Source organism: Hetaerina americana, unplaced genomic scaffold (assembly GCF_022747635.1).
Source record: "Hetaerina americana unplaced genomic scaffold, ioHetAmer1.1.p SCAF_1, whole genome shotgun sequence".
NCBI lineage: Eukaryota > Metazoa > Arthropoda > Insecta > Odonata > Calopterygidae > Hetaerina > Hetaerina americana.
The window spans coordinates 9,262,501-9,290,452 of record NW_027286069.1 but is presented as its reverse complement, the minus strand read 5'-3'; the positions used below and the strand labels follow the sequence as shown (position 1 = coordinate 9,290,452).

General features: G+C 42.2%; 1 protein-coding gene across 1 annotated transcript in view; it reads left to right on the top strand.

Annotated features, from left to right (window-relative positions):
• The first annotated feature begins 13,335 nt into the window (after positions 1-13,335).
• The window catches only part of LOC139696594 (protein Wnt-5b-like), a 44,949-nt gene continuing 30,332 nt past the window's right edge, over positions 13,336-27,952 (top strand). Inside the window, exon 1 of the mRNA XM_071595402.1 lies at positions 13,336-13,524. Within this exon, the coding sequence (XP_071451503.1) occupies positions 13,336-13,524 (189 nt within the window). The remainder of the gene's footprint in view (positions 13,525-27,952) is intronic.

The window sequence follows — 27,952 nt, the reverse complement described above, 5'->3', positions numbered from 1 at the left end:
TTTAACGTATTTTATAGGTATGAAATCTACGATTCCTTTTTGCATGATATTGACAAATTCTGTCCAAGTTTCTTCCACGTTGACATGACTTAAGTGGGTTTTGAACTCGGGTAGTGAAGAGTTTAATTGATTGGCAAAAGATTCAAATTCTGCTTTATGGTAATTATAAATTTTTCTTTTTGGTTTAACAATCATTTTTATTTCTATGTCCAAGTGGACATTAATTGCTTTATGGTCACTCAAGCCCTCATCAGTTGATACACTGATAATCCGTTCAGGCGTGTTTGTGAGAAATAGATCCAATATGTTCTTTCCACGGGTGGGCATGCGTACTGCTTGATGGAGGGAGTTTCTTTGAACCAATTTTATCATGGAATTGCAAGATTCGCGATCGCGGGTCCCAGATTTAACGATATTGTTGTCCCAATCTATACCAGGGAGATTAAAGTCGCCACCAATTATGTTTATGCTGTTATTATATTTACGTGTAAAATTGTAAATTTGATCGTTGAGGGTGTGAAGTGTTTTCAAATCTGAGTCTAGAGGTCTGTAGAAAGAGCATAAATTTATGTTGGGTTGATTGGTCCGTATTAAGGTGCACCAAACACTTTCTATGTTATTATTTTCAAATGAAACTTGCCTGCTTTCAAAATGACTTTTAACTGCCACGAAAACCCCTCCTCCGGGTCTTGTATCTCTATCGTGTCGGTAAACTTTGAAATCTATTGGGAAAATTTCTTGGTTGTTTATGTCATTGCACAGCCAACTCTCTGTGCCTAATACTATATCAGCGGAAGGAGTTTGGATTATGTGTTCTAGATCCGCTGATTTGTTCTTGAGGCTTCTGCAATTTATAACAAGTATAGTTAAATTATTTTGATGTTGAATAACGTCCTTATGTGTGCCTGACTGTAGTTTAGGACGCCTTTGTGGGGAAGTGCGTGTCACATGTCTTTCTAAATCAATGCCAGTGATGTCGGTGACTTTTATATTTTTATTAATAATATTATACGCGCTATCCCCAGATGTTACTGACCCACTAAGTGACCTGCCCTTTATCCTAAAAAAGGCCTACAGTGGTCGAGTATCCTATCCGCCACCTTACTCGCCGCTTCCGCCGTGTAATGGACCCCAGATCGGTTAAGGGGAGTCCTGCAAGATCGGAGGGTTGGTCTCAGGTCGACGAAGGAGGCTCCTATGTCCGAGCAGAATCTCGATAGTCTCTGGTTTATGCCTTCCACTCGGCTCCAAACCAGAGACCCGCGATCCTCCCTCGGAACGATGCTGCAGACCGTTAGTCCCAGCCGAACCCCCTCGACGCTTTGTGAAAATTTTAGATACTTTGTGAAAATTGATTTCACTATGGAGAGCTCTGAATCCATTTCACCTGCCTCCTTTACATTTGCTTCGGCAATTCCCTCTCCTCCTCCGCCATGCCTAGGACTGTTTTAATTTCTGTCCACTTCACCTATTCCATTCTTTTCCACATCCACATTTCAAACGTCGACGATCTACGCCTATCATTTTGCTTCAATGCCCATACCCCCGGGCCATACATTAAACCAGAAATTTTATAGAAATGTATTGGAACTAAAAATTAAGAAAGAATTAATTTTTAAGTCGAATGCTTAGTGAGCAATCACCCCTGCCACATACCCTAGCGGTGGCGAGCAGTTACCATACGCAGAAGAAGGTAAGGGAACCAAGCGGCGTCACCCGGAACCGGGCCCTATGGGTTTCTCAGAGGTCTATCCACGGGACTACTGCGTCCCGGGGTTTAGAAATTATTTCGGAAGTAATATATGCATAATACTCATAACAACCCTGAACATTTTATTCAGCATTTTATCTCCATGATATGGAGTCACATCCACACACCATGAATTTAGGAAGAATTTTTAAAATAAATATTGTTTATGTTCTTATTGTTTATGTTTGTATATGTGTTTTAACAACACTGAAAATTTTATCCAACAATTTTCTCTCTAATACAATGAAATCCCGCAGAAAAAATAAAAATTTGGATTCATTCAAGTTTGATAATGTAAATAAATTACTTAAAACCAAAAACAATCTCGAGCATAAGGATATAATCTCGATAGTCATTAAACTTCAAAAATATGAAAAAATTAGTTTCAACCGAGAAAAATTTTACACCAATGGTATAATTGTGTATTAAAAAGTTTGGGAAATCTTGAGAACCATTCCGCGAATCCTAATTTTTAATCTTTTTCATGTACCTCCCTTTTATTTTCATTAATTTGGCCTAAAGCTAAACTTAATCAACCCGAAGGTCGAATTGGTATAGTTCGCCCAATACTAAGCCCAATCGTGTAAGAAATTCAAACATCAGGCGGTAGGGGGGCCAATTCCTTTCCCTTTCCCAGGAAAATCTGGCACCCGAAAATTCAAACAGCTTGGGTTGAGCTGAGGGCGACCGATAGTGGATGTCTGAGGATCGAACACGAACCCTCCGCTCTATCCCTGGACTACCACGTCCACATACATACACACACTCACATACGAATAGTGCACGTATTTGCACGCCATTAATGTATGCTCATATATGTCCGTGTAAATGCCTCCTTAGAGGTGCTTATGAAATATGGGTCGGGGATGGGAGGTTGGGGCTAAGGTTTCAGCGTGGCGGATTGGATTACAGGCTCCGGAAGGGGGAGGGGGGGTTGGTTGTGGTCTCCGGACCCCGGAGTGAATGGCAGATGATGAGACGGTGACGGCATTCGGGAGGGAGAGAGGCTTATTATTGCGTCACTCGATTATTGTGCAAATGGAGTGAAGGGCCGCCAATTAAGACGCAGGGGAGGGGGGTTTGGGAGGGGGCTGCTGAAGGCTTTATTCATGATTTTTGAATGGAGGGGAAGCGAGAGTCGAGTTTGTGTGTGTGTGTGTGCGCATTTGTGGATGATGTCCACGTTTTGTGGGGGGGGGTGGATGAAGGGGAAGGGGAGGCTCTAGGGGAAGAGGGTAAGTGGAGCGCTATCTTTCCTGGTGTATGTGGATAAGATTGTCTTTCACGCCCCTTCCCTGCACCCCCAGGGGTTGGAACGGGAGCAAGGTCCATGAAAAAGCATGTCATGACAACAGCAAGCTTCATGTGTCCCTCCGTTTCGCCTTTTCCGTCTTCGGACCTGCGGCTGCTCTCAAAGACCGATCCCGGGAAACGCGCCCGTCCCTGCCTCGCATTTCCTACGCGCACAAACGCACGCGGAAAAAAATAAAGGAGTCGCCCTCCATTTCATTTTCGCAAACGTCGACGCGCAATAATACAGCCCTCGCGATTATAAGAAAACTCTCCACATGGGTAAGCGACGCGCACGGGAATGAAATACTCAAGTCGAAATTTGAATTATTCATGTAAATATTTTTTAAATTATGAGATTTTCATACATGCCTGCCTCGGGCAAGAATAAAATGATTTTGGGTTTCCCTCTAAATATTTACGTTACATTTTTGTTTCAACTATGTGCAAGGCTTTTTGCATTTGCTTTCGTTTTTGCTCAGGAATTTACGAGTTGACCTTCTGAACGCTTCATTTAGATTGTCGTCATCACATTTTAAATTGTTTTAAAATATGGGTGCACATCTTTTCTCCTTTCAACGCCGCTCGAGTTGGACTATCGTAGCTCCTTATTATTGCGTTAAAATCTTTGCGGGATAAACTTTTCTATCCCATCAAGCATAATATTGAAAAACATATTAAAATTGTGTTCTGTGGCGGCGCCATGAGTTTCCAGCATATATGCTTGCACCACTATATTTACTTCTTTCGGAGACCGTTAAATTTCCATTTATTGATTTTTATTGAATACTCTACGTTTTTCTTTAATCACTTTCGCAAACTTAGTTTTCATTTCTACCAATATACGAGAGATTCATTAAAAGAAAGTACAGTTTTCTTAAATTTAAACAATCGCGGGTCAGAACAAAGTTGTAAGCATGCAGCGACATCTACGGATTCTTTCCGAAGCCGCTGAAGTTATTGTTTTGATTCAGGATCCGTTTAGCTCTCAGTGAATGGAGAGATAATCATATCCACGAAAATCGTTGTTCCCATCAGTTGCGAAGTTGGTGCGGCTGATGATCCTTTTGTTCGCTAAAATCGAATCACAGCACGAATTCGTCGGGAGTCGTGCCTAGTTTATGGACCTACCGTGATGAGTGAAGGAAAAGTTAGGCAATGGTGTCGAGACTTTAAAAATAACCGCACAAATCTGCATGACAAAAAGCGGAGTGACATGGTCAATATCCAGACCGATTAAGTCGTTCAGCAAGTGGACCAAGAACTGTGATCTGATCGGCGATCGACTATTACTGCCCTGGCTGATACATAACCTCTTGTTGGACGCGCCACTGTTTACGCGATTGTTACGGAAAAGCTCGGAACACAAATTGTGTGAAAGTTGGGTCCCGAGAATGTTTACCGACCAACACAAAGGGTAAAGAATGTTGAGTGGACGAGCGGTTTTGGATCGTTTTTTGTCTTTTTGATCACTCATCTTAAAGTCCCGACCTTACACCGAGCGACTATTCCTTCTCCTCGCACTTAAAGAAGTGGCTTGGTTGACAACGGCTCGGAGACAGCGAGCGACTCGAGACCGCCGTTGCCAACTTGTTCAATTCCCAGGCGGCGAGCCTCTCCGTCGAGGGTTAAATGGGTGCTATATTGTTAAGAAAAGAGCTTAGAGGTGAACGGCGATTATGTCGAAGGGCAAAGTACAGTGGGTTTGTAGAAAACTAAAACCGCCTGGAAAAACATTTTCTAGCGTATATTTTTTATGACCAAAGGGAGTTTACTTAAAAAAATAATCTTCGTATCTTCGTGATCGCGCATGTCCTCGGTTATCGGGGTAGTAGTAGTTTTTAGGGGAGGCGACCGACAGCTTAGGTAATTTTCGCCATAAGGGATGGGCAGGAAAGGATGAAGGGTGGAGAGAAACCTGGCGTCGGCATTAGCCTACTCTTTACGAAAGGCACCAAGGGGCCCGCAACTTAACGTCACATCCGACGGACGGCGTACTCACCCAAGGTGCCCTCCACAAAGCACCTCAAGTAGGGATCGAGATACCTCTGAAAAATATGCAACGCCGCCGGGATTTGAACCCGCGCCCTCTGGGTGGGAAGCCAGTACATTAGCCCCCGCACCATCTCGATCCCCTCCTCGGTAATCTCTGCGTTTTTAAATATTTCTGAATTATTTGGCGCCAATATGTCGAGTGTGCTAAAACTCATGGGAGTGATTTAACTATTTATTTTAATGAGAATTAGGGTAATATATTGATAGGGTTTTGACAGATGCCGCGTTTTTTCATCATTCCTACCAAATGAAAGTTCCAAGTAATTGTCGGCAGATCAAGTCACCGGGAAATTCTGTCATTATTTTTGGCGAGCAGTTTGGAAATTTCCTCATCGAGAGACTATAACATGCTCTTTCATTCTGATAGAGCATTTTATAGAGTCAGGTGGTCTGTACAATGAATCTCTCTGTGATTATGATCCCAGACGTAACGCCGTACTCTTTCAGCATCGTGGTTGTCTAATGCACAACGAAAACTGCGGAGTGTTAGCAAAGCCTTTGTACTTTTGAACATGAGATGCATATCCGATGTTTTATTTTTATAATTGGTGTCAATTTCGAACGACAACTGCATCTTAAGTTCACGTTCACGGTTAAACGGTTATACTGAAGTATATTTCATTTCGAAAGCGTACCTGTAGTTATCCTGATCTACATTTTTTGTATTGTTACTTGAACACATTGAAACAAAAATTCAAGAAATTAATTTTTAAGTCATGTACTTAGTGTTGAACCACCTCCCGCTACAAGCCCTAGCGGAGACTGGCAGAGTATCAAGTACAATAAGATGAAATGGAAGGCAGTCGTCGTCAATCTTCGTTGATGCTCGGTTATATGGCCTCTTCTACGTAAATAGAGTCACGTAATGCTCTGCCCTTAACTTGGAGCGTGATGGTTTGAGTTAGTGGAACTTCCAATTAGAAGTTACTCTCCACAGCAGACGGCATCCCACGATCGTAAAACCCTTAATAAACACGTTTGTACTGTGCTTCTCAGTCTTAGCGGGTTGACCCCAGTCTTAAATTAGCCTTAATTCTACATCGTTGCAAGAGTGCCAGGCCAACAAAATCTGATATCAGTTTGCTCGACTGCACGTTCCTCGGCCTGAAGACGTAAGTTCACGATCCAGCTTTGGACGCGCAGTTCGTCTGGAAAAAGGCTGTGATAACCACACCTCAAGTGTGAAGAGAGTGGCTAACATCTATCACTACAAGATCTGGGGTGGGAACCTGTAGCTATGCGAAGACTCAAGAGCTAGAATATATCTGTAGCAAAGATACCAACATGTGGTTTTGCATCCTACATAGAAGAATAATTCAAACCCCCAGTTACATAGGCAGGGCAGACAATTGTCATAAAACAGTAGAGATAAGACTGCCGAACGGAAAAATTCAAGCAGTCGTTTTTCCCGCACACAAATCGTGAATACGACTCCATTGGAAAACAGAAAGATGGAAATTGGTGTGCACTGGTGAAAATAGACGGGAAAAGACACGCAAATTGCATTGGACTTCAACTCACTCAATGGTCCTATCGACTCCATCACGTGCCCTGGGGCACCGTGTAAATCGTGTAAATCGTGGTGGAGCATCGTGTAAATAAAGTAATTTGTAAATCTAATTCATTTGTAAATCGCCCGTCCTGCATGAGTCGGATACGTCCTGGTATTTGGTGACTTCGTTCCACACTGAGTCAGCCCTTTTTAATTGGTTTATTTATTTGCCTTTATTTTTTTAGTCCTTTCGGTAATTACCGACGGTATAACAATTGCAATGTATATAACGAATATTGCATGAATAGTGTGTTTATTCGCCCCTCCTTCCAATTGCCCTTTCGGTGGATCACGGGGTGCCATGTGTACGAGTGCGTATGTGGATGTATTTGCATGATATAGTAATGCTGGTGACCTGGCACCCCCTGCCATACTTATTTTCGACGATGTGAGGGCTAGTGCGTAGATGAAGTAGGTGTCAGGAAAGATCTTAGTTCAAAGGACCAGTTTTCCAGACAGCCCAAGTGGACCACACCTCTTACATTATATGAAGTGTGTTTTAATGCTCAGTTCTTGTTTTAGGACCTAGTAATTTGAGTATTTGGTCACAAGATTCCCACCATTCGCCGCGGATGCAGATTGGGTTTCCAGCGCGCATGCGTTTGTGCACCGGGAAACCTCGTATTCAAACTTAGGCATGGTCTTTCTCCTTTGAACGGTTGTATGAAACTAGATGAAGAGAGTGCAATGAACCTGGCAGCTGGGTAAATAAGCTGTTTCTGGCTATTTAGTTAACCCCGACATCATTTCTTCATCTACATTTACATAATACCCCGCAAGCCACCGCAAGGGCGTATGGCGAGGGGTGCTAGGTCACCACACGTAAAATAAAAATATAACCGCATGCAAAACCAACACATTCATGCAAACCCACACCCACGGAGGCGTCATGTGAAAACCATCTCTATCCACACGCATTCAAATACATACACCATTAATTAACACACACATGTACATACAAATTTAATTATTTGGCCTTAGTTCGAAAACAGCACTTTTTGGAATTTTACATAGGACTATTAACAGTGACAATGGACACGATTACGATCACCGAAGCCCTAAGCTCCGCTAAGGGAATCGAATCGAACCCGCGACCCTGGATTGGCAGACGAGGACATTTTTAGTTTAAAAAATTAGTAAAAATCTATTCAATAACGAGAAAATTAGAATTGAGAAGCAAGAAGGGCAAGGGAATCGTATGGACGTCCAACTTTAAGCCTCCGGCCGCAAAGACAGGTGAGGAATGTGACACACCGCAGCCCAGGGAGGCGTGTCCCCCGCAGAGAAAGACGAGGGATGGAAGGAGACTTCATACCGCGCCACCAATTTCAGGAAGCATCATCTACGTAAATTATGGTTGCTCAATGTTTTCTGGCGAAACATTTGTTCTCGCGATATAAACTATTCTATAAGTTTCAACGCAAGCGACTTTTTCCTTGAGGACGTCGCGCAAGGGTGTCCACTGGACGAATATTTCCTCGTCACGCGACATGGTAGCATTCGGTGTCATGAAATCGGAAGACCATTTTCCGCTAACACCCGCAGAACACGGCGGAGGAGGACCTTCGAACTGCGTTGACTCCTAGAAATATGGGTTACCGCAAGGGAGGTCGCAAGGAAGGGGCCTCTCTCTCACTCCTGGTGAGGGCGACTCCGCCGAGCAAACAAGAGGACTCCGAGGGCAACTCTCGCAGGAGAGCAGCAGTGCCGTGTGCCTTCCTCTATACACCTTCGGGATTCCGGCAAAAGCCGCGGAGGAACCACCGTCCTGGGGGGGAAGGGGGGGAGGCCGTCCTGCGCCAGATGTTCCCCCCCCTTTCCCGACTGTATACACACACACGCACAAGCAATGGCCAGTCAAAAAAATATCCTCCTCCCCATCCCGATTGGATGGCGACCGCTTAGAGCAGGATGATGATGGTGATGACGGCCCTCCCCCTCCTCCCGTGAATGCGATGAGTCCATATTGCTCCCCGTGTGAGTAGAGGGAGAGTGAGTTCTCTGTCTGTCTGTCCGCGTGTGCGTGCATGCTCGTGTGTGTGTGTGTGTGCGTGCCTCCCAATCCTTTTGTTCCCACGGCCGAACCCTTTTAAAAGCCCCTTGGCATGCGTCTTGTGTACAATACCTGCCTCCCCCGAAGCCTCCTTTCCGCCGAGTCCTTTATTAACCCCTCCCCACGCCCCCTCCCTCTCTACGCACCCCATCCCACAGTCAACCGCTAAAGCTTTTCACAATTCCGTGACCGAGAAGGAGAGGGGTGTAGGAACCCTTCAAAACCCTTCACCCCCCCCCCATTACGCTCCCACCCCCCCACATCCTCCTCCTCCTCCACCTACTCAAAAGAAATTCCGAGGAGCGGCCATATTACCGCTTCTCTTTAAGTGCACGTGCTCCCATCTATCGTCCGGGATGGAGAATCAAGAAGAGAAGGCGGAGGGGGGGGAGGAGAGAGAGCAAGTGCACCCCCCCCTCGCCCGCGATTGGTCCACTCCCATTCCCCCCCCCCTCGCCCCGATTCGAACCTTCTTTGTTCCCTCGGCGGAAGGAGGAAAATTTGACGGTCCGGAATCTCGGAGAGAGGGATCTCCGAGCTCGGCGGAAATGAATAAACAAACGAGTGGGGAATATGCGCGCGCTAGACTCATGATGTACGAATAAGCACACGGAGAGGAAAGGACAGGCGAATTCAAAATCTTTGGACGTTCTGCATCCCCGCCTCCAATAAAGCTCAAATTAACCTTTATGCGCCAACCCGTGTGTCTCGGCTCCAGGGGGGAGATGGGGATTGACGTGAGCGCGGGGGAACATGGCTGCCGCCCGAAGCGTCGCTGTCGGGTTGGAGCTGGCGGGCGATTCGGGTGGCGTGTCAGGAATCCTCACCGTCTCTCGATGCTCGCCTCATTTTTCATCGGCAGGCAGGCATACCTCACTTCATGAGTGAGTTCACCCACTGGGGAAACGGCGTTTTGTCGTCAATTTTTGTTAAACGAGTAACATTTACATCCACTCCTACGTTAAAATGAAGGATAAGTTCCCTGAACACTGGGAAAAACACACTGTTATACATCGCCACACATGCATTCCAGGATCTTTCGGAATATCGTCAAAGGCTAAAGAAAAGTTAAGGATTCAATGGTAATGAGGACTTAAACATGGCATGTACGTAATACCCTTAAAGATTACCTTTTAACCAAAGAAGGGTCTCTTTCCGTTCATTATCATTTAGAGTTCCGCGGAGAGGCCGCGGTTCAGGAAACGACGCAATTGTGCGTTCGGGACACACGCCTGAGGGCATGAGCTGCTTGGGTATGAATTAATACAAATCCCCCTTTCTTATTCGCCAACTATACATGACCTGTCTTAGTATGGTGGAGGTTTATCATAAAATGTTCGTGGTTCATTTTTATTCCCTCCTTTTTCGTACAACAAAAGACTATTTTATTGGATGAAAATAACACTTGTTTTGAAAAAGGTTTTCTACCAGCATTTATATGAATATGCACGTTTTTGAGGTTTTTGGTGAATATTTTTTTCCTTTTTTCCACCCTCCCTCTAATCCCTTACCCATCCAACCTGGTGCTTGAAGCCCCTGCCACACACCTTTTTGGTGGATCGCGGGGTATTAATGCAGATGTAGAGGCACACCGATGAGAAATATACGATAAATTTACAAGAAATGAGAATGTTTTAAAGTTTAAACGTCGCCGTAGACTCTTAGTTCGTTTATTGAACTTTGAATGCGAGCTGAAGACTTGGCCACTCCTCTTCGTAGATTCGCGATCGAGCAGCAATATTAGATCATTCGAAGACGGCAAAGTGATGTACAGAAAAATAAGGGCACCGGAAGACTGCGTGCTACTATCGAACGCTTTTAACCAGGTATCGGAGGGGTGTAAATATTCGGGTTTAAATCAAATACGAGAAAATACGCAGCACGGAAGGTGCGAAACGAAAGAAAAGATAAGCAAGATATAAATCATAAGAAAGGTGGGATCGGGTGGAGCATTTCACAACAGTTCAAACACGTGGGTGTCACCCTGATATCAAACTTTTAATGAGGATGTAGGTGAGCCTTAAAGAAGTTAGGGGTCATCAGATAGCCTGCGGGAAATGCAAGAGAGAGGTGTCACTACGCTTTAATGTGGTCACGTTTGAGTTCATAAAAAATTTGAGTTAGTTCACCATTCTTTGAGAAGAGAGTAATCGCAACGGGGCACGTTGGAGAAATTAGGTTTGGAGCCCCTGGATTCACGAAGGCAGCGGGCAAGACTAAAGAATTTCGGAGAAGCACAGGAAACCTGTGTTTTCTTACGATTCTGAGGAAATTATTATAGTTCCAAATTATATTGGTTGTTTTGACCGCCCAAATAAAATGAAATGTATGGGCACCATCAACGATATATTCACATGTTCGTTCTTCTCTCCCAGGATACGCAAACAACAAAATCGCAAAGACGTCGGACTTCAATTGGAATAAATATTAATGGCTGAATAGCTAGAGGAGCGCTCCGATATTATAAATATAATTATAATTTCCCTATTTGTTCAAAAAAATACCGTGTGACATAATTATAACCCACATGCTTCACTGATTCCTTAAATAATTTCGAGAATTAGCTTGTTTGAAATTGGTATATAGATATATTGAAACAAGGCACCCATGCCACTGAATTAACGTCGGAGGTGATTAAAAATCGTTGTCTTAATGAGCTGGCATCGATCGTCGCGCATCTGTATTATATTACGCCACGAATCAGATTTCATATATTGTCTCGCCGACTGAAGCATAAGTATAAGCAAACTAATTTTGATGAAATCAGCTCTTTGGGGAAAAATATTTAAGAAATCGGAACATGGTCTCAAAATTTCACATTTAAAACAACTCTCCTCCATTTTATATTTTTAAGCCACAATTAACTAGAGGATAACATTCGTGAGCCAACAATAAACCGGATTCTTTTGAATAATGGTTCAGTAATCTACTCGTAATTCCAACCAAGAGATCCTGTTGGAGAATAATTTACCGGAAGGAATATCATCACGCCATATTGGAATGCAAGGCTGCATCTTCCAGAGTAATTAATGTTGTGGTTTCCCGTTGTCTTACACTTTCAAGGACTGCGGTCGATTTCAAAACTTTCACTCCCACACACAGTTGATACCGAACCGATCATGTTGCTCGGTGCCATCAGTGCCATATGGTGAAACTGCTGCCTTTCACCACTTGGATCCTACACCAAATACTACCCGGCACAATTTTCTCGTTCCGGAAAAATATTTCCCAAGCTGAGAAGTTTTGCGTCTCTGGGAAACGAACCGCAGCTTCAGCCTTTCATCTAGCTGCCTCTATCTTCGTATTCAGACACGCAAACACTTTGCTACCTAACTAACCACACGTAAAAATAGATTTTTCGTCGGCAGAACGTTCATAATGAATTTAGTTCTTCCTCAAAACTTCATTGGGCCACGTATCATTCGCAGATTAAGCAAACTTTTTATGGTGAGCTTCCCAAAGTTCCTCACTCTGAAGGACTCCCTAAAGATGAGGTTATTATGTATCTCAAATGGATATACTATTCAAGCCTTTACTTAATTTAATCCAGGGCTCATGTCGAAATTCAGCCATTCATTTGGCATTATTTATGCTGCAGTAACTAACAATCAAACGAGTAATCAGCGTAGATGGGCATTCATGTATGCACTCAAATCTAATGCTCTATTACCAGGAATTACTTGAGCACATAAAATAGAATTTGAAGCGTGTGCGGCATTCCTTGTGCTGCTAGCCCTAAGAGAATATCAGGCTCAGTTCTCAAGCTATTGACCAAGGCAGGACCCCATTCCTTTCTTCAAAGAAATCATGAACTCCTGAGATTAATGCGCAGGTAACCTCTTCGAATGTATACATCTTCGTATGAGTGGTTACCATAGTTACCACTATTTGAAATCCCAATTTTTTAAATCTCTTTCGTGGTGATGTCTCTCTTAATTATCTAGAAACACGGTTGATTCTTCCGAATTTCTGCAGAATTTAACTACCAAAGAGCGCGCAGACAAAAACATTTCCATAAATGTGTTTTTTGTATTGGACCAGTATACCCTAGGGTGCTGTCATTCTACCTCAATCAGAACCGAAGTATAGAAATTGGGCATTGAAAACGGCGAAACAAATGGAAAATATGATCTTTTAAACATCCTCTTAAAATCATTACTTAAAAAAATTACCTTTGATAGAAAATAAATTAAAATGTAAGGTGCCAAATACATGTAGAAAAGTACGGCGCAGGTATCAGGGAGGATATTTCGCTGATATCGAACTTCACACAATTCACCGGCGACCACGGCTGAGGTCAATGCTTCCAGATTGAGGTGCCGTCATCCCACATATCCTCGGTAAGGGTTCGATTATTTCGGCTGAATTGTGATCGGATCATCAAAAGATGCGCCTTTTAATTATTCCTGGCACTGATTTCACCGCAGCGGACGCTGTTGGCACGAGTGCCTAGAATATTATTGTGCACGGGTAGACACGATTCGCCTTTTAATAAGAGTCGATCTGGCAATCGTTTGGATAAAAATCGATCCTCGTTGCGCCAACTACTCTGTCTACAAGTACGTCCGGGACCACAGATACGAGGCCCTCCACGACTCACACCCGCCCCCTCTCGTCTCCCGCAGGATGCTGGGCATGCCGACGACGCACACGCCGCTACTCCCGCCGCCGCCGGGCTCACCGCTGCCCCCCGACGCCCCCGGCCTCGGCTCCGGCCTGCTCATCGTCGGCGGCGGCGGTGGTTACCGGGACAGGTGCCGCCGCCTGCCCTTCCTCGGTGATCGGCAGCGGGAGATGTGCGGCCTCGGAGAGAACGTCCTCACGGTGAGTCTCACACCTCCCCCTTCTTTCTCCGGCACCCTCCACCCTTTCACCCACCCAACGCCTCCCACCCTGCCGCGTGCAGCGGCGGGCCGTGCGCTCCAATTCATACGAACGCTCCCGTAAGAAATAGTGCCGGAACCAGCGGGGCGAATGACAAACTTTTGTTTTGGGGGAGGGGGGGGGGTCTGAGTTTAAAAATTCCTTGATCGCCATCGAGAGCATCAAGCATAATACAGGATTGCATGAACTTCTGACGGACCTGACACCATCACCCAAAAGCCTTCGTGGTGGCATGCAGAGTTAAGTGACGGATTTATACGTGCAACTGGATGGAAGAGATTCGGGAAAAGTTGGAATATTTTAGATCGTTCTGTTTAGAGTTTCCAAAAATAAACATTTGATCCATCAATCATCAATATGAGGGATAAATTTGACAGTTTTAAAAGTCAGTAAATACAGATACTAAAAATAAATAGGCGGTGCCTTTCAACAAAATTGTTTTTCCACTAACTTTCGTTTTAGACTTAACCATCAATGGTTAGCTGTAACTGATTGCATTTATTGCATGGTTGGGCTCTCACGAAACAAAAATCACGTAATCAAAAACTAATTACAATAGATTCAGACAATTTCGTATTTCTGCACCTAAAAATAATGGGGTATATGTGGACAAGCTAACAAAAAATTAGTTTACTAGAAGAGTGCTTGGTAATTGTGACGAAAGTGTCAAAGAGAAATGTTATCTGTCGCTGGTTAGGCCTCATTTAGAATATGCGGCAAGTGTATGGGATCCTAACGAAGTTGGAGTAATTGCTGAATTGGAGAGCATGTAGCGTAGAGCAGATAGATTTGTAAAACGTTGTTATGATAAACCTAGAAGCGTATCCAAAATATTAGAGCATCTAGGCTGGGAATCACTCGCGGAGCGCAGGTTAAATTACAGATTGAAGTTCTTGCATGAATTGGAAGAAGGTCTCTTTTGCAGTGATGTCGAATATGTATTATTACCCCCATCGTACAACGGTAGGAGTGATCATGCTAGTAAAATTAGAGAGATTTAGTATGAATAGATAGATTTAGGATATTATTATTCCCACGAACGATAAGGGGTCATGATAACATTGTTCGACCGCAGTAGGATCATACTCGAAAAAAATATTCTGGTGTGTATTCACTCCCTTCCACACGCCCTGGTGGTGGCTTGCAAGGCATATTTATATAAATAATAAACATAAATAACTAAATAAACCCCGCGAGACGTCGTAGTCTCGCCAGGATAGGTTAGGGCACCAGCAATTCAATATTAGTGCATACCTTCATTTGAAGATACATATTATTAAACATACATAAACACTGAGCTCGTACACACCGTACACCTGCTTCATGCAATAATTGGTGTTTGACTAATGCATTAAACCTTAGTATTTAAGTTGATACCATCAGGTGTTTGGGTTAAATTTTGTTTCGTTACGATTACGTACCCGCAAGTGCGTCTACATAAATACCCTGTGTCCACCAGACAGGTGTGCGGCAAGGGGTGCAAGCACCAGGAAATATAGAAAGTATCGCACAAGGGGAACGATTATTTATATTTGTCTGTGACGGTCTCTATATCTCTAGCTTTATCCAGGAAAGTGTTCAATGTTCCCCTTTCTTCCCATATTCCCCTCAACTCCCATGCTTCCTATCAAGGTTCGATGCTGGATTGTTCCACCTTCATTCTCTCTTGGGGAGCTACGAGGGAGTATCCCAAATCAGCGTGAAGCTCGGCTTCTATGTCTACAAGTACAGCATCCCTTGCAGTTGCTGTAAGGGAGTGTGGTACCAGCAAAACATGTAGAAATGTTAGCTCGTAGATGAATTTAAACTATATATGTTAGCTAGTTTAAAATAACCACGAATATCTGATGCCAACATGCATAATAAAATAAACGTTGTGTTGGATTAATTTATTAAATATTAGTTTTTCAGTGACTTTCATTTAGTCGGGCTCATTGATTCGACTTTATTATGATTGTGTACCGTGCGAGGGAAGAGTTAGTGCTTGAATAAGTCATTATTTCCCCCTCAACGCCACTCTGACCACAACTGCAGCACTATCGTGGTTCCTTATTATCGCGTTGCAATTGGTCTGGATTTAACTTTCTTTCTCATCACGTACAACATTTAAAAATAATAAAATTGTGTTCTTTGTCCGCGCCATGATTTTCTACTTGAATGTCCGCAGTTCAATTTTAAACTTCTTCCGAAAATCATTAAATTTGTTTCCATGGAATAGTTGTGATTTGACTTATTCTGTGCAGCCGTTCTAAATAGATTAACTTTACGCTTTTCTTAAATCACCTCCGCTGACGTAGTTTTCATTTCTACAAACATAGCTTCGTGATTGCTAAGGCCCTCAGTTATGCCCAAGCATGTAATTATCTCTGAAACATTAAACGAAATATGTCGATTTTGCTATTAACTCGAATGAGCGATTTAACTACGAGGGTATTTCCGGAAAGTAGTACCCGTTCGTGAAATAAAGACACAAAAGTAAATATTAACAAACATAAAAAATTTTATTTGAAAGAGGATACTTTAAACTACTTCTCAACATAATCTCCAAGCAAATTAAGGCATTTGTCATAACGTGTGACAAGTTTCTGTATTCCTGCTGCATAGTCCTTCGCCGCCAGCTCATTGAGATACGCGAGGGACCCATCTTGCACAAATTTTTGCATAATGCAGATGGTGTTTAACAATTTCATGAACAATTGTTCGAGAAACATTGGGAAAATGCTCACAGATGTCATCAATTGTGACGCGCCGATCGTTCCTCACGAATTCGTCAACTGAGCTCACCAGTTGGTCTGTAATGACAGACGGTCTCTCCGAACGCTCATCGTCGTGTGTGTTCCCCCTCCCCATGTTGAAGTTGCGACACCACCGCCGAACAGACGACTCGTCCATTACATTGTCTCCATACACCTCCTTTAATTGGCGATGAATATCACATGGGCGAACGTTTCTTGCATTGAGGAATTTAATCACTGCCCTCACTTCACAACTGGCGGCGTTCTCAATTTTTTTAAACATTGTAAACAATCACAGAAACAACACAGGCAATGCTAGCGTCACGCAACTTGGCTCAGAGAAGGCAGACAAGCCACTGAAGCTATCTGACCTCGTCCAGCGGCTACTCGCGTCGTCAGCACTTCATGCGGCACGAACGGGTACTACTTTCCGGATGACCCTCGTATTTGATCAAATGAGAATTTAGGAAATACGTTTTTGACAGGAATCGAGTTTTCGCATGTTTTCCAGCACGATAACTGTCTCCACAAATTGTCATCAAATTAAAGCCGCCGGCTACTGCAAATATTCTACATCTACATAATACCCCGCTAGCCGTCACAAGGACGTGTGGCAGAGGGTGGTAGGTCACCAGCCATTCTACCTATATATTTCCTGATGCACCTGGCACCCCGTGATCCACCAAAAACGGAAAGGGGGCGACGGATCCACGCGGAAAGGGGGCGACCTAGCATCAATCATGCAATATGTCTGCATATATTACGAGTATTACATGATTAGCAGCTATTCCTATGCCTACACAAATAGGACAATAAAATACATTGAAAGATGACAGATATCCAAGCAATTCAGACAATTAGAACCGGTTAGTATTCTACGCATTCCGGACGGATAATTCACAAATACAATAGACTTGATATACATTCACCTACACCCCACCTGGCACAAGGGCGCACGGCGATGGGGCGTTAAGATACCATATTCTGTTAATATGATTAGTGAAGAGTTTGGAAATGTCGTATTCCTGTTTTGAGATAACTCTACTGTGTTAGAGTCCAGTGGTCTGCAGAATGAACCTATTAATACGGTTCTAGACTATGATCCTTAGCGTAACAACGAACTCTATCGTTATAAATGTTGTCACATTTGCGTTGAGAGTTGACTGAAATGAATTATCCTCTCACATGTCTTTTGAGTCTCTCTTATCGGTAGAAACCTTTAGTGCAAACCTCACTGTCCGCAATATCTTACGGACCAGCTTTCAGTGACGATAACGTGATCTTTCTAAATTAAAAGATATATTCGATATCCAATCTTTTATTTTTCATGCCTCAGCAATGAAATGTGATGAGATTTTCACTATTCAGGCCTTATTTTTGTGGGAAGTTTGGAGAAAAAATAACAAAGATATCCGTAAAACATTCAAAACTGTAAACACCTCAATTGATTCGTCTAAGGAATTTTCCTTATCATTAATTTCCCCAGAGGAAAACTTACGCTGTCAACCGCTAATTACGCTTCAGTATCGTCGTGACTTAGTTTATTCTCCACGAGCATTTCCTCTTTCGTGCATAGAACTCCGAACGATTAAGAGGTATATGGAATGATGAGAGGAAAGGCCGCAGGTCAATTGAATCCACTCAAATATCAACTAAAAATTCCCTACTACTACTCTTACTCTTTAAACTAATCGCTGTGGCTCATCATTCTCTGGAAACTTACTCCTCACATGGGGCGAAAAAGGTGGCTATCATGTCTCCGTTTATTTCATTACCCTCTAAATAATGGAATAATTCAAATAATAAAAAAAATTTAGACTTAATGTTTACATTCGTCAAAATAAATTACTAAAATTTGTCCATGGTATAATTCTAATAAAATTTCCAAGTTCGGTACCGCAACACAAGAGAGAGGATTTAAAGGTGCGTTCACAGCAGCGAGAGGGTTAAGCTCTCTATACAGCTCTCCAAATCATGCAAACACGGTCACTATATTTATACATATTCATGAATCGCCAAATGAAAATTATACAATCGATACATTTCTACGTCTATTTAAACAATATCCCGAAAGCCACCGCAAATACGTGCGGCGGATTACCAGTCACACATGCAAGAATATTAGTCCACGCAAAAACTTGAATGTATGTTTACTCATATATAACTCTCGTACATACAAATGCCTTTCGATGCATGCAATTATTTTTGTACCAGACCGATTCATCAAATTCTAGTATTAAATTAAATGAATTTTTTCGGCATCTTGCTATGTTTGCTTCTCGTGCGATGGAAGAACGAGTGTGTACTTGAGTATGACTGCGACGGTTTCTCTATCTCTATTTTAGTATATTTCTAGTACCCTGAAATCTACCCCTAGAATGTGAGGCAGGGGGTGAATACACACCAGGCTAATTCCAACCCGAATATTTTTCCCTCTAGCGCGGCCGGTAAACGTTACTTTGATTCCTTATCGTTTGTGGAAAAAATGGCATCTGTTCCACACTCTCTCCAATCTCTCTCTTATTTCATCCCGATGCAATCTCATGCCATTGCTACGAAATTTAGTGTCTCCGATGAGTGGATAATATTTTACATTTGTGACCATGTGGTAACCACCAGTTAAATTATTTATGACAATTTTAAATAGCCGTTACTTTTCCATCCATATCACATTAGAACCACAAAGAGAAGCAATTAATTATCTCTTTACACTTGAAAATTTTCCATGTGACAATTAACATGCATTTTCGTCATCATACCATCAGATTCCTGCCAACATCGTCAGCGCAAGCAACCGGCCTTCCATGCAATGATCGAAATGGAATGCTTAGACTCAATTAAATACCTAGGCGTTACCCTCACTCACGATCTCTCCTGGGTTAAACAAGCACGGGGAATATGTGGACAAGATTTAAAAAAATTAGGGTTTATTAGAAGAGCACTGGGTAAATGTGATGAAAAAGTTCAAAAAGAAATATTATCTTACGCTGGTTAGGCCTAATTTAGAATATACTGCACGTATATGGGATAATTGTGTTTTCCGGCGAAACATTATGGAATTGATTCATATTGGAAATGATAAAATAGTAACTTTGTGACTCCACGTCGAAACTCGGGCTGTGTCGTAATAAATTTTCGGTGGAATCACGAAGTTATCATTTTTTCATATCCAGTGCATGGGATCTTTATGAAGTTGGATCAATTGCCGAATTGAGTCGCGTACAGCGTAGAGGAGTTGAATTTGTAAAACGTTGTTATGATAAACTTAGCAGCGAATCCAAAATATTAGAGGAAATAGGCTGGGAATTTCGGGTTGATATTACTGTGTTTATGGTTATATATATATATATATATATATATATATATATATATATATATATATATATATATATATATATATATATAAACACAGATGTAGATTTTTAGAATATAGAGACACAAAGAAAGGACACTCACAATTTGTTATTTTACGTTTCGACAGCACGGCTGTCGTCTTCAGAATCAGATTCTGAAGACGACAGCCGTGCTGTCGAAACGTAAAATAACAAATTGTGAGTGTCCTTTCTTTGTGTCTCTATATTCTAAAAATCTACATCTGTGTTTTTATATATTTGTGTGTCGCCGATGAGCGTTCCATTTCGAAGATATTTTATATATATATACTATATATATATATATATATATATATATATATATATATATATATATATATATATATATATATATATATATATATATATATATATATATTGAGGAAGGCAACGGGAAACCACCTCAATTATCGTTCCCAAGATTTAAATGATGGACAAGACAGAGATATTGAGTCCTGGCAATTACGGGACTCGGCCCAATCGGCCGTGTGTCGTGCCCGGCAGCGGGGGAGGCAAGGCTTCCGCGGTCGTCATCCCACGAAACCCTTTTTCTGGTCTCGGTTTTTTTTGGTCTCGGCTCATTTGGTGAACGCCATTCACTTGCCTGATGTCTGGATTGCGTGTCGTACTCATAAACCCACGTCTCGTCTCCAGTAATGATCCTTTTGATGAATGTGGGATCGGATTCAGCCTCGCAAATCATGTCTTTTGCGACGTCAACACGGTCTCTTTTTTGCATGAAATTGAGGTCTTTTTGCTGCTACACGACGGAAACCCAAATCATTAACCACAATGTCTTGGGCGGATCCATAGGCAATGTTCAAGTCCTCCGCTATTTCTCTGATGGTTAATTTGCAGTTATTGACCAACATTTCTTTTACTTTATCAATTTTTTCACCGACTTTCGATGTCGATGGTCTGCCACTGCGTTCATCATCTTCGATTGACTTACGACCACTTCTGAACCGCTCGTGCCACTGGTAAACGACCGTTTTTTTTAGAGAATCGTTGCCGAAACACTTTTCCAACATTTCCAACGTCCGTGCGCCACTAAATCCGTTTTTTACGCAAAATTTAATACAAGTTCGTTGTTGCAAATTTAAATCCATTTCTGCAATTGTAAAAATTCGCCAACACACACAGAGATAGATGTACTCTTGGCTACGTAACTTTTGCAAATGTCAAGTTATGACACTAAGATTTAAAGGGAATATCAACAGATGTACCAATTTAACAAAAAAAACAGAACTCAAATCGGAACGATGGGAGCGCCACACGGTGGTTATTCCGGGAACTTTTTGTTCAAGGTAGTATATATATATATATATATACACACACACATACATATATAAATCCAATGTCTGACTTACGTGCCCATGTCTCAATCCAATTTTAAATTAGGATTACATACCATTGCACGTATGGCAGAAATACCATAATACGTATTGTTAAAAACCCAATGAAAACGCCAAAGTGCTGATTTCGAATTGATATTAAATAAATTTAATGTAGTCTTTATGACAGACGTGCGTATTTACAGTTCAGTATTCCCATTTATTTTCTGTTTGCCAGCAAAAGAGTGAAGGTGAGTCACGGCCACGGTACATACTATATATTATTACATATACGAGCATATTCCCTTTCGGAGAACTCTCTTCCATTAACTCCCCTTCCCCCTACCTCCTGAAGTTCCTCACCAGTGCCTTCCCCCCTCAAACATTCCCTAAGGACAATAAGCAGATATATTGGAGTGAACACAAGATATTTGCTCCTTGAGAATGGCGGTTACCTCTTGAACTTATGGTCAGCTGTTCATAAATTGGCGTGGAACGTTGCCAAGTGATTTTTTTATTCAACGACGCTAACATTCCACAAAGTTAAGCATCTACTTAATCTTTCACTACATTTACACAACTGCCCGTAAGCAGCCGCAATTATTATTACGTTATCAGAAGCAGGTTGTGGATCATTCCAGGAGTGAAGGTTAACTTACAGAATATATCTCTTGCATAAATAAAATGGAAGCTGGTCTCTTCGGCGATGGTGTTGGGATATATTTACTCGCCTCATCGTAACACGGTAGGAGAGCTCATGGAAACGAGTTTTGATATATCAAGTGTAGGACTGATAGATGTGATACATTTCTCATAAACGATAAATGGCCCATAACCGCAAGTGCGCAGTCGTGAAACATTTATTATAAATCACTTATATCATATTTTTAGTGCATTAGGTTTGAATAATTTTACAGGTTCAAATAAACAAATACCTAGTGTTTGGAACGGATTAATCCAAATTTAAATAATTTATATGGAGAATTATCAATTCTGCAAACGTATAAATCTACTTCGTAAGGACAACTAGCAGCTCTTTTTGGATACGTAAAAGTTGAAACTACTGCCGCGCATACAAAAAGCTCTTTGAAACCTCGGTTTCTTCGCTCGTTTGAAATGCATGCATTCTCAATATGTTGCTTCTGTCTTTTAGCAATGTCAATAAACAGAAGGCGCACGCCATGTTGTGGATCCGCAACCTACCCCACGCTCATGCGTTGGCCTGTAGGGCGCCTTGCACACATGAGGATGCTTCCCGCTCGGAATGGGATGGGGAGCGGGTGGAATGGGGGGGGAGGTGGCGCTCTTGAGGCGAGGGGAGGGGGCGGAGGGGACAGCAATTTGTGAGTTGGCAACGCCGAAGCCCCCCTCTCCTCGCCCGCGACACGCCCCCCTCTCCGACCCCTCGGAGGCATACTTTGCAAAGACGCACGTAGAAGAGGGGGAGGAGACGTGCGGGGGGGGGGCGGTGGCAGGCGCCGCGTGCAGGGATGTCGTGGGATGGGGCGTCCCCTGGCTAATTGGCTCAAAAAGGTTTCCTCTCCTTATCTCCTTCGCCGCATGCTATTTGTACGCACGTTGTAATACATCCAGGAGGGGGAGGGGGGGTGTATTCGCCCCCTCGGTCGCCAAACACTCGGAAGGACGGCCTCCGCTCCCTCTCTCGTGACCCCCTCTGCCCCACGACAAAACCACTCCTCCACCCCTCCAATGAATCGAAGTCTCCTTCTTCCCCTATTTCGCCTTCATTCCGACTCGATTCATTTTTTTTCTCCGAGAGCAGTTTCCCGTGGTGCATTTCAACGCGTTTGAAAACACCTCATTCTTTTTTTTGGGGGTAAAAAATTCTCTCTCAAAAGTAGAAACATTGAGTTATAAAACTGTCACTGGTTTGTCATCTTTATATTCTGCGCACGGAAATTATTTCCGTTTCATAAGGGCGGGGTCGGTCATAGTCGTATTAAATTGGCTTTAAACTAATATTTATCGCGTTTCACAAAAGGAAAAATTAACAGTAAGACGTCGAAGCATATCCACCCCCAAAAAAGCAAAGAAATGTAATGCGTGAAATTTCCTCGTACTTGCTTTTATTTGGATAAGGTAAAATTGAGCTTACTACGGCCTTTTTTCGATTAACTATATGGAAGAAATATTTCTTTTAGCCTTAAAGGGTTTTTACATCACCTTTTAAGAGGGAAAGGAATGGGGAAAATCAAACTTGGTGTGCTGATTTACGGGGAAAGTTAATCCATAGCCGGTGAACAAACACACAATTGAAATTTGAAGGCACCCACACGCTTACGTTCACGCTGGAATTTCCCGAAATGATCCAAAAGGAGATTAATACTGTCGCCAGGGATCTAAACTTACGAATACACACTCATTCACTTTGGTTAGCCCTAAGTGGTCCATGGGGAGATATTTTCAACACCGGGGACCAGCTATGGGCTACCTTAACGCCTTTCGCGTTCACTGTAAAAAGACGGAATAGGTTTGCGAGGAAATTAATCCAGACGCCAGGGACCGACTTCGGGGAAATAAGTCACAGCAATCACGTATACACACACACACACACACACACACTAACTTTCAATTGTTAAATAAGCGGCTTAAGAAAAAGTAATCCCTACACTAAGATGCGCATTTGGAACTATAAGGTAGACAAAACACTTAAATGGCTTATTGGCGTGGTTAAAAAAGAATACTATGGAAGGGAATGAAGCCCTTTGAGTCAAAAGTAAGGAACAAAATACGAAATAAAGGAGCGGTTGGAGGAGGGCCAAAGAACACAAACAAACCGAGGTGATCACAATGGCTATTTTACTTGACAAAGACTTTTGAGGAAATCTGATATCACCAATAATCAACCCTAAGGCTGGTTTGATAGGTAAGGGTAGAGCTCGCCTACATCTACTTAACACCCCGCAAGCCGCCGCAAGGGCGTGCGGTGGGGGGTGTTAGGACACCACCCGTAATTTAGAAGGAAAAGAAAAAAAAACCGCATGCAAAAGCCTCAAATTCATGTATCCACAAAAAAAACATTGCATACATGCATGCATGAACACTTACACCCCACACAAATGCAAACACTCAAACTACCAACTAACATACACATGCACCTACAAGAATAACTAACATCTTTGGAATGTTTAATTTTGTTCCAACGCAAATTCAATGTTTTTAATATTTCTTAAGTGACTTCGGTTTCTTACTATTATGATTTCTGATTTTTCGGGGAAAGAATGAGTATTCTTTATGGTCTGATCTACCCAAGTAGTGAGGTGTCATTGTAATTCCTTTAGTGTCATCGTTAAACTCGTTTGTTCTGAACCTTTCTAAAAGTCTAAACCTCGCTTGTTCTCTCCGTACTTCAAGTGGTTCCCAGCCTAAATCCCTTAAGAGACCCGTCACACTTGTGTTCTTATCATAACAATTTTTTATGAATCTAGCGGATTTTCTCTGGACTTAATCTAATTCCTTTTGCCAAATTTTCTCCCAAGGATCCCAAATACTTGCGACATATTCAAAATGCGGTCTAACTAGAGCAAAATAACACTTCTCTTTAACTTAAGGTAGCCCAGTAGCAAGCCGTGTGAAATTCACATATTAGGTCAAATCAGGGGGCCAGTTCCTTATTCCCTGTGCCACCTATGGTTTCCCTGAAACATCTGGCACCCAACAAAGCGTACAGATTGGGCGGCGCTGAGGATGCCTGGAGGTGTCACCTGGAATCGAACCTGGGCCCTCCGGTCAGAACCCAGAGCTCTGTCCATAGAACTACAACGTCCCCAAAACTGAGATAAGTGATGAAAAATCATTCTTGAAATTGTTTAAGAGAGTTAAAAAATAAAAGATTTGAATGTGAAAATAACTTATTTAGCTAATAATTGGATTCCACTTTGGCACCTATTCTTAAAAAAATACGCCAATATAGGTAAAGTTTTGACCGGGCTTCTTGGAGTTGAAGCCTGGATAACAGTGAAGTCACAATAACCGAGCCGCGGAAGGTGCCTTTGGCCAGAAGGACTAGAAAAAAAACAAATAATGTGAATCACGAGGCAACATTTTCTTGTTCATCATGAGCAAATATTTTAACATATTTAATTGTTACAATATTGTATTTGTAATACCATGTAATAATTTTGTATTATATCATCCAAAATTAAATTTAAATTACATTATACCATAAACACGACCTCGGTATCGAAATATGATCATAACCTGGTTATGTTTAGGTCTATGCGTCGAAATTTCGTGTTCATATCAAATAATGTAATGTCAAATCAAATAATGGATTTCACAATACGTTTTCGCTCTTCCTCCTCATTATAAATAGAGATGATTCAACCTGTGTGCGTTTCATAGTAATACATTGCGTGAAAGAATGACGCCGCGAGGAGAAGGGCAAGAGAAGTATATGCCAGAACAAATGTGTTCCCGATCAGTAACTTTCTCCGACCAAACAAGAATCAAGAAAATACAATGGCCCATTACACTATGAAAACCAGTGCTGAGCACGTCATGCCCTCGGCCAGATGCGAACCCGCGTTCTTCTCAATTCTTTCAAAGTTGTAATTATTCCTGTTGCTTTACGATGATGTTTTCCACTGCGATTAAAAACTCATTTGGCTGTAATTAAATGCTCTGAGGAACTTGGAGGTTGTTTTTTTCGATGACGGAGAGGTGTGAGATTTGAAAAGGAATGACTAATTATAAGCAGGGAAAATACGCGGGAAGACTTTTTTTGTGTTTTGCTTCCAACGCTTACAAAAGAAAGAGTACGAGGTTTGCTTGCTTTATACACGTATACTTCGACCCAACTACCTAGGAAAAATTGAAACGTCGTCATTTATTTCTTACGTCAACTACCAGAAAGAACAAATAAAGATAAGAAATGGTAAACAATGTCAACAAACAACTCTTGACAAAATTTTGACCACTGTTAACAAACAATACACGTATCACCAGTGATGATCATTGTTTTCACCTCAGCGGCCGTGGGTGAAAGAAAATGATGACTTATCCACACATATTCTAATTAAAGTCTACATAATACCTTGCAAGCCATCGGGAATGTGTGTGGCAGGGGGTGCATACACACCAGGCATTCACAGTATACATGCATGAACAGACAATGGAGACCATACATGATGCACAACTTCAGAAAAAGAAAATTTCGACAAAATGATCGGCACAAGAATAATGGTAAATACGCATGAGAATTTAATTGCATAATTGAAATAATTTGGTGCATGCTCCCTCATTCTTCGGTCATTTACAGTCATTTTTAGTCCTTTTCAGCTAACGGAGCGACGCTGGTTGTTTTTAAATTTATTTTCTTTTTAATTGTCACGGGCGGGACCCCCACCCCCCAAAAAAGACAACAAAGAACGGAAACCTCTCCCTCCCCAGGCGATCATCCTTCCCGGGGCCCATCGATCGGTGCGAAGGGGGTAATAAGAAGAAACCCTCTCCTTAATCCGCCTCCCCCACCCCTCTCTCTCTCTCTCATTTGCATTAGAGGGTGGAGGTGAGGAGGAGTCCGTCGCTCCATTTTAACAACGCAGTTCCCACCCCCACCTGTCGACGTCGTCTCATTTCCTGAGCTACCGTGGATTATTTGGTTTGGAAATGAAATTCGACGAAATGAAGAGCGAAACATTTTTCTTCGAAAGCAGGAACGTGTTCAGGTTCTTCGAGGGGGGGCGGCGCTGCCCATAGCGTGCTCGAAAAAGATGACTGCTAACGAGGAAGCGCTCTCCAAAGCATATACTTCCCCGGGGCAGAGTGCGAGTGACGCGTGGAGATCGGAGACGTTTCACGTTGTTGCATGCAATGACCAAGGAGTAACGACTCTTCGGTTCAATACCATTAGCATATACCACTTAAGCCTAATTTTGCATTCCAATGGCTTACGTGTACTTTCCGTAAGTATAGTCCAAAAACGTAGCCCGCAACATTAATTCCTTTATCTTTAGTGCGATTGGGATGATTTTAAGCGCCAATAGTTATCCAGCAAAAACTAAAATAGCTCATGAAGTGTTAGCGAGAAGATCTTAAATGGAATGTACTCCATAAGAATTGATGCGATTAACTGAATGGATTAGGGGAGCAATTAAAGCTTAAGAAGAGGAATATCAGTATTCGTGCAGGAGAATACAAATGAAGTCATTAGTCTACAAAGATCTGAAAGTCATCGGCAAGGAACACACAATTAGTAGTCTACTATGCTATCATAAGAAACCATGCGTCTGAAATTACGGCGGCGTGAACTCTATGACAATCCCTATCCGAACACACACGTCCGAAATGACTTAGTAGGCTTAAAAAAGATCATTCAAAGCAATCCCCACGAAAAGACAGTTTCAATTCCAACGCATAATAGTATACTTGTGCTCAAAGAGTAAAAAATTCAAATCCAAATGGGGCATATTTTAGGGTATCATCATCTAATGTCCTAAATGTGATCCAAAAGTGGTAGCTAGAATTAAATTTAAAGAAATACGTTTAGATAAATATTTGGAGGAAAATTATATCCCCCAAAACACACCATATAGGAAAACAACATAAACGTAGAATCGGTAATTAAGTGGGGTGTGACGATAACTACGGAGAATACATTCGTGAAATTTGCGGAATTGCAAATAAAAACTTAGGATTCATGAAAAGGGTACTTGTGAAACGTAATGAAAGGGTTATAGAGCTGTTACGATAGTTAGGCGCAATCTAGAGTATGCTGCGTCGGTATGGGATCCTCGCGAGGTAGGGCTAGTTTTGGAACTAGATAGAACGTAGAACATATGGGATTGTAAAAGGTTGTTATGAACAATGTAATAGTTTTACGACAATATTGGAAGAATTACGATGGGAGCCACTGGTTGAAATTAGGTTGAAATACCGGTTGAATTTAATGCGTAAATTTGAGGCT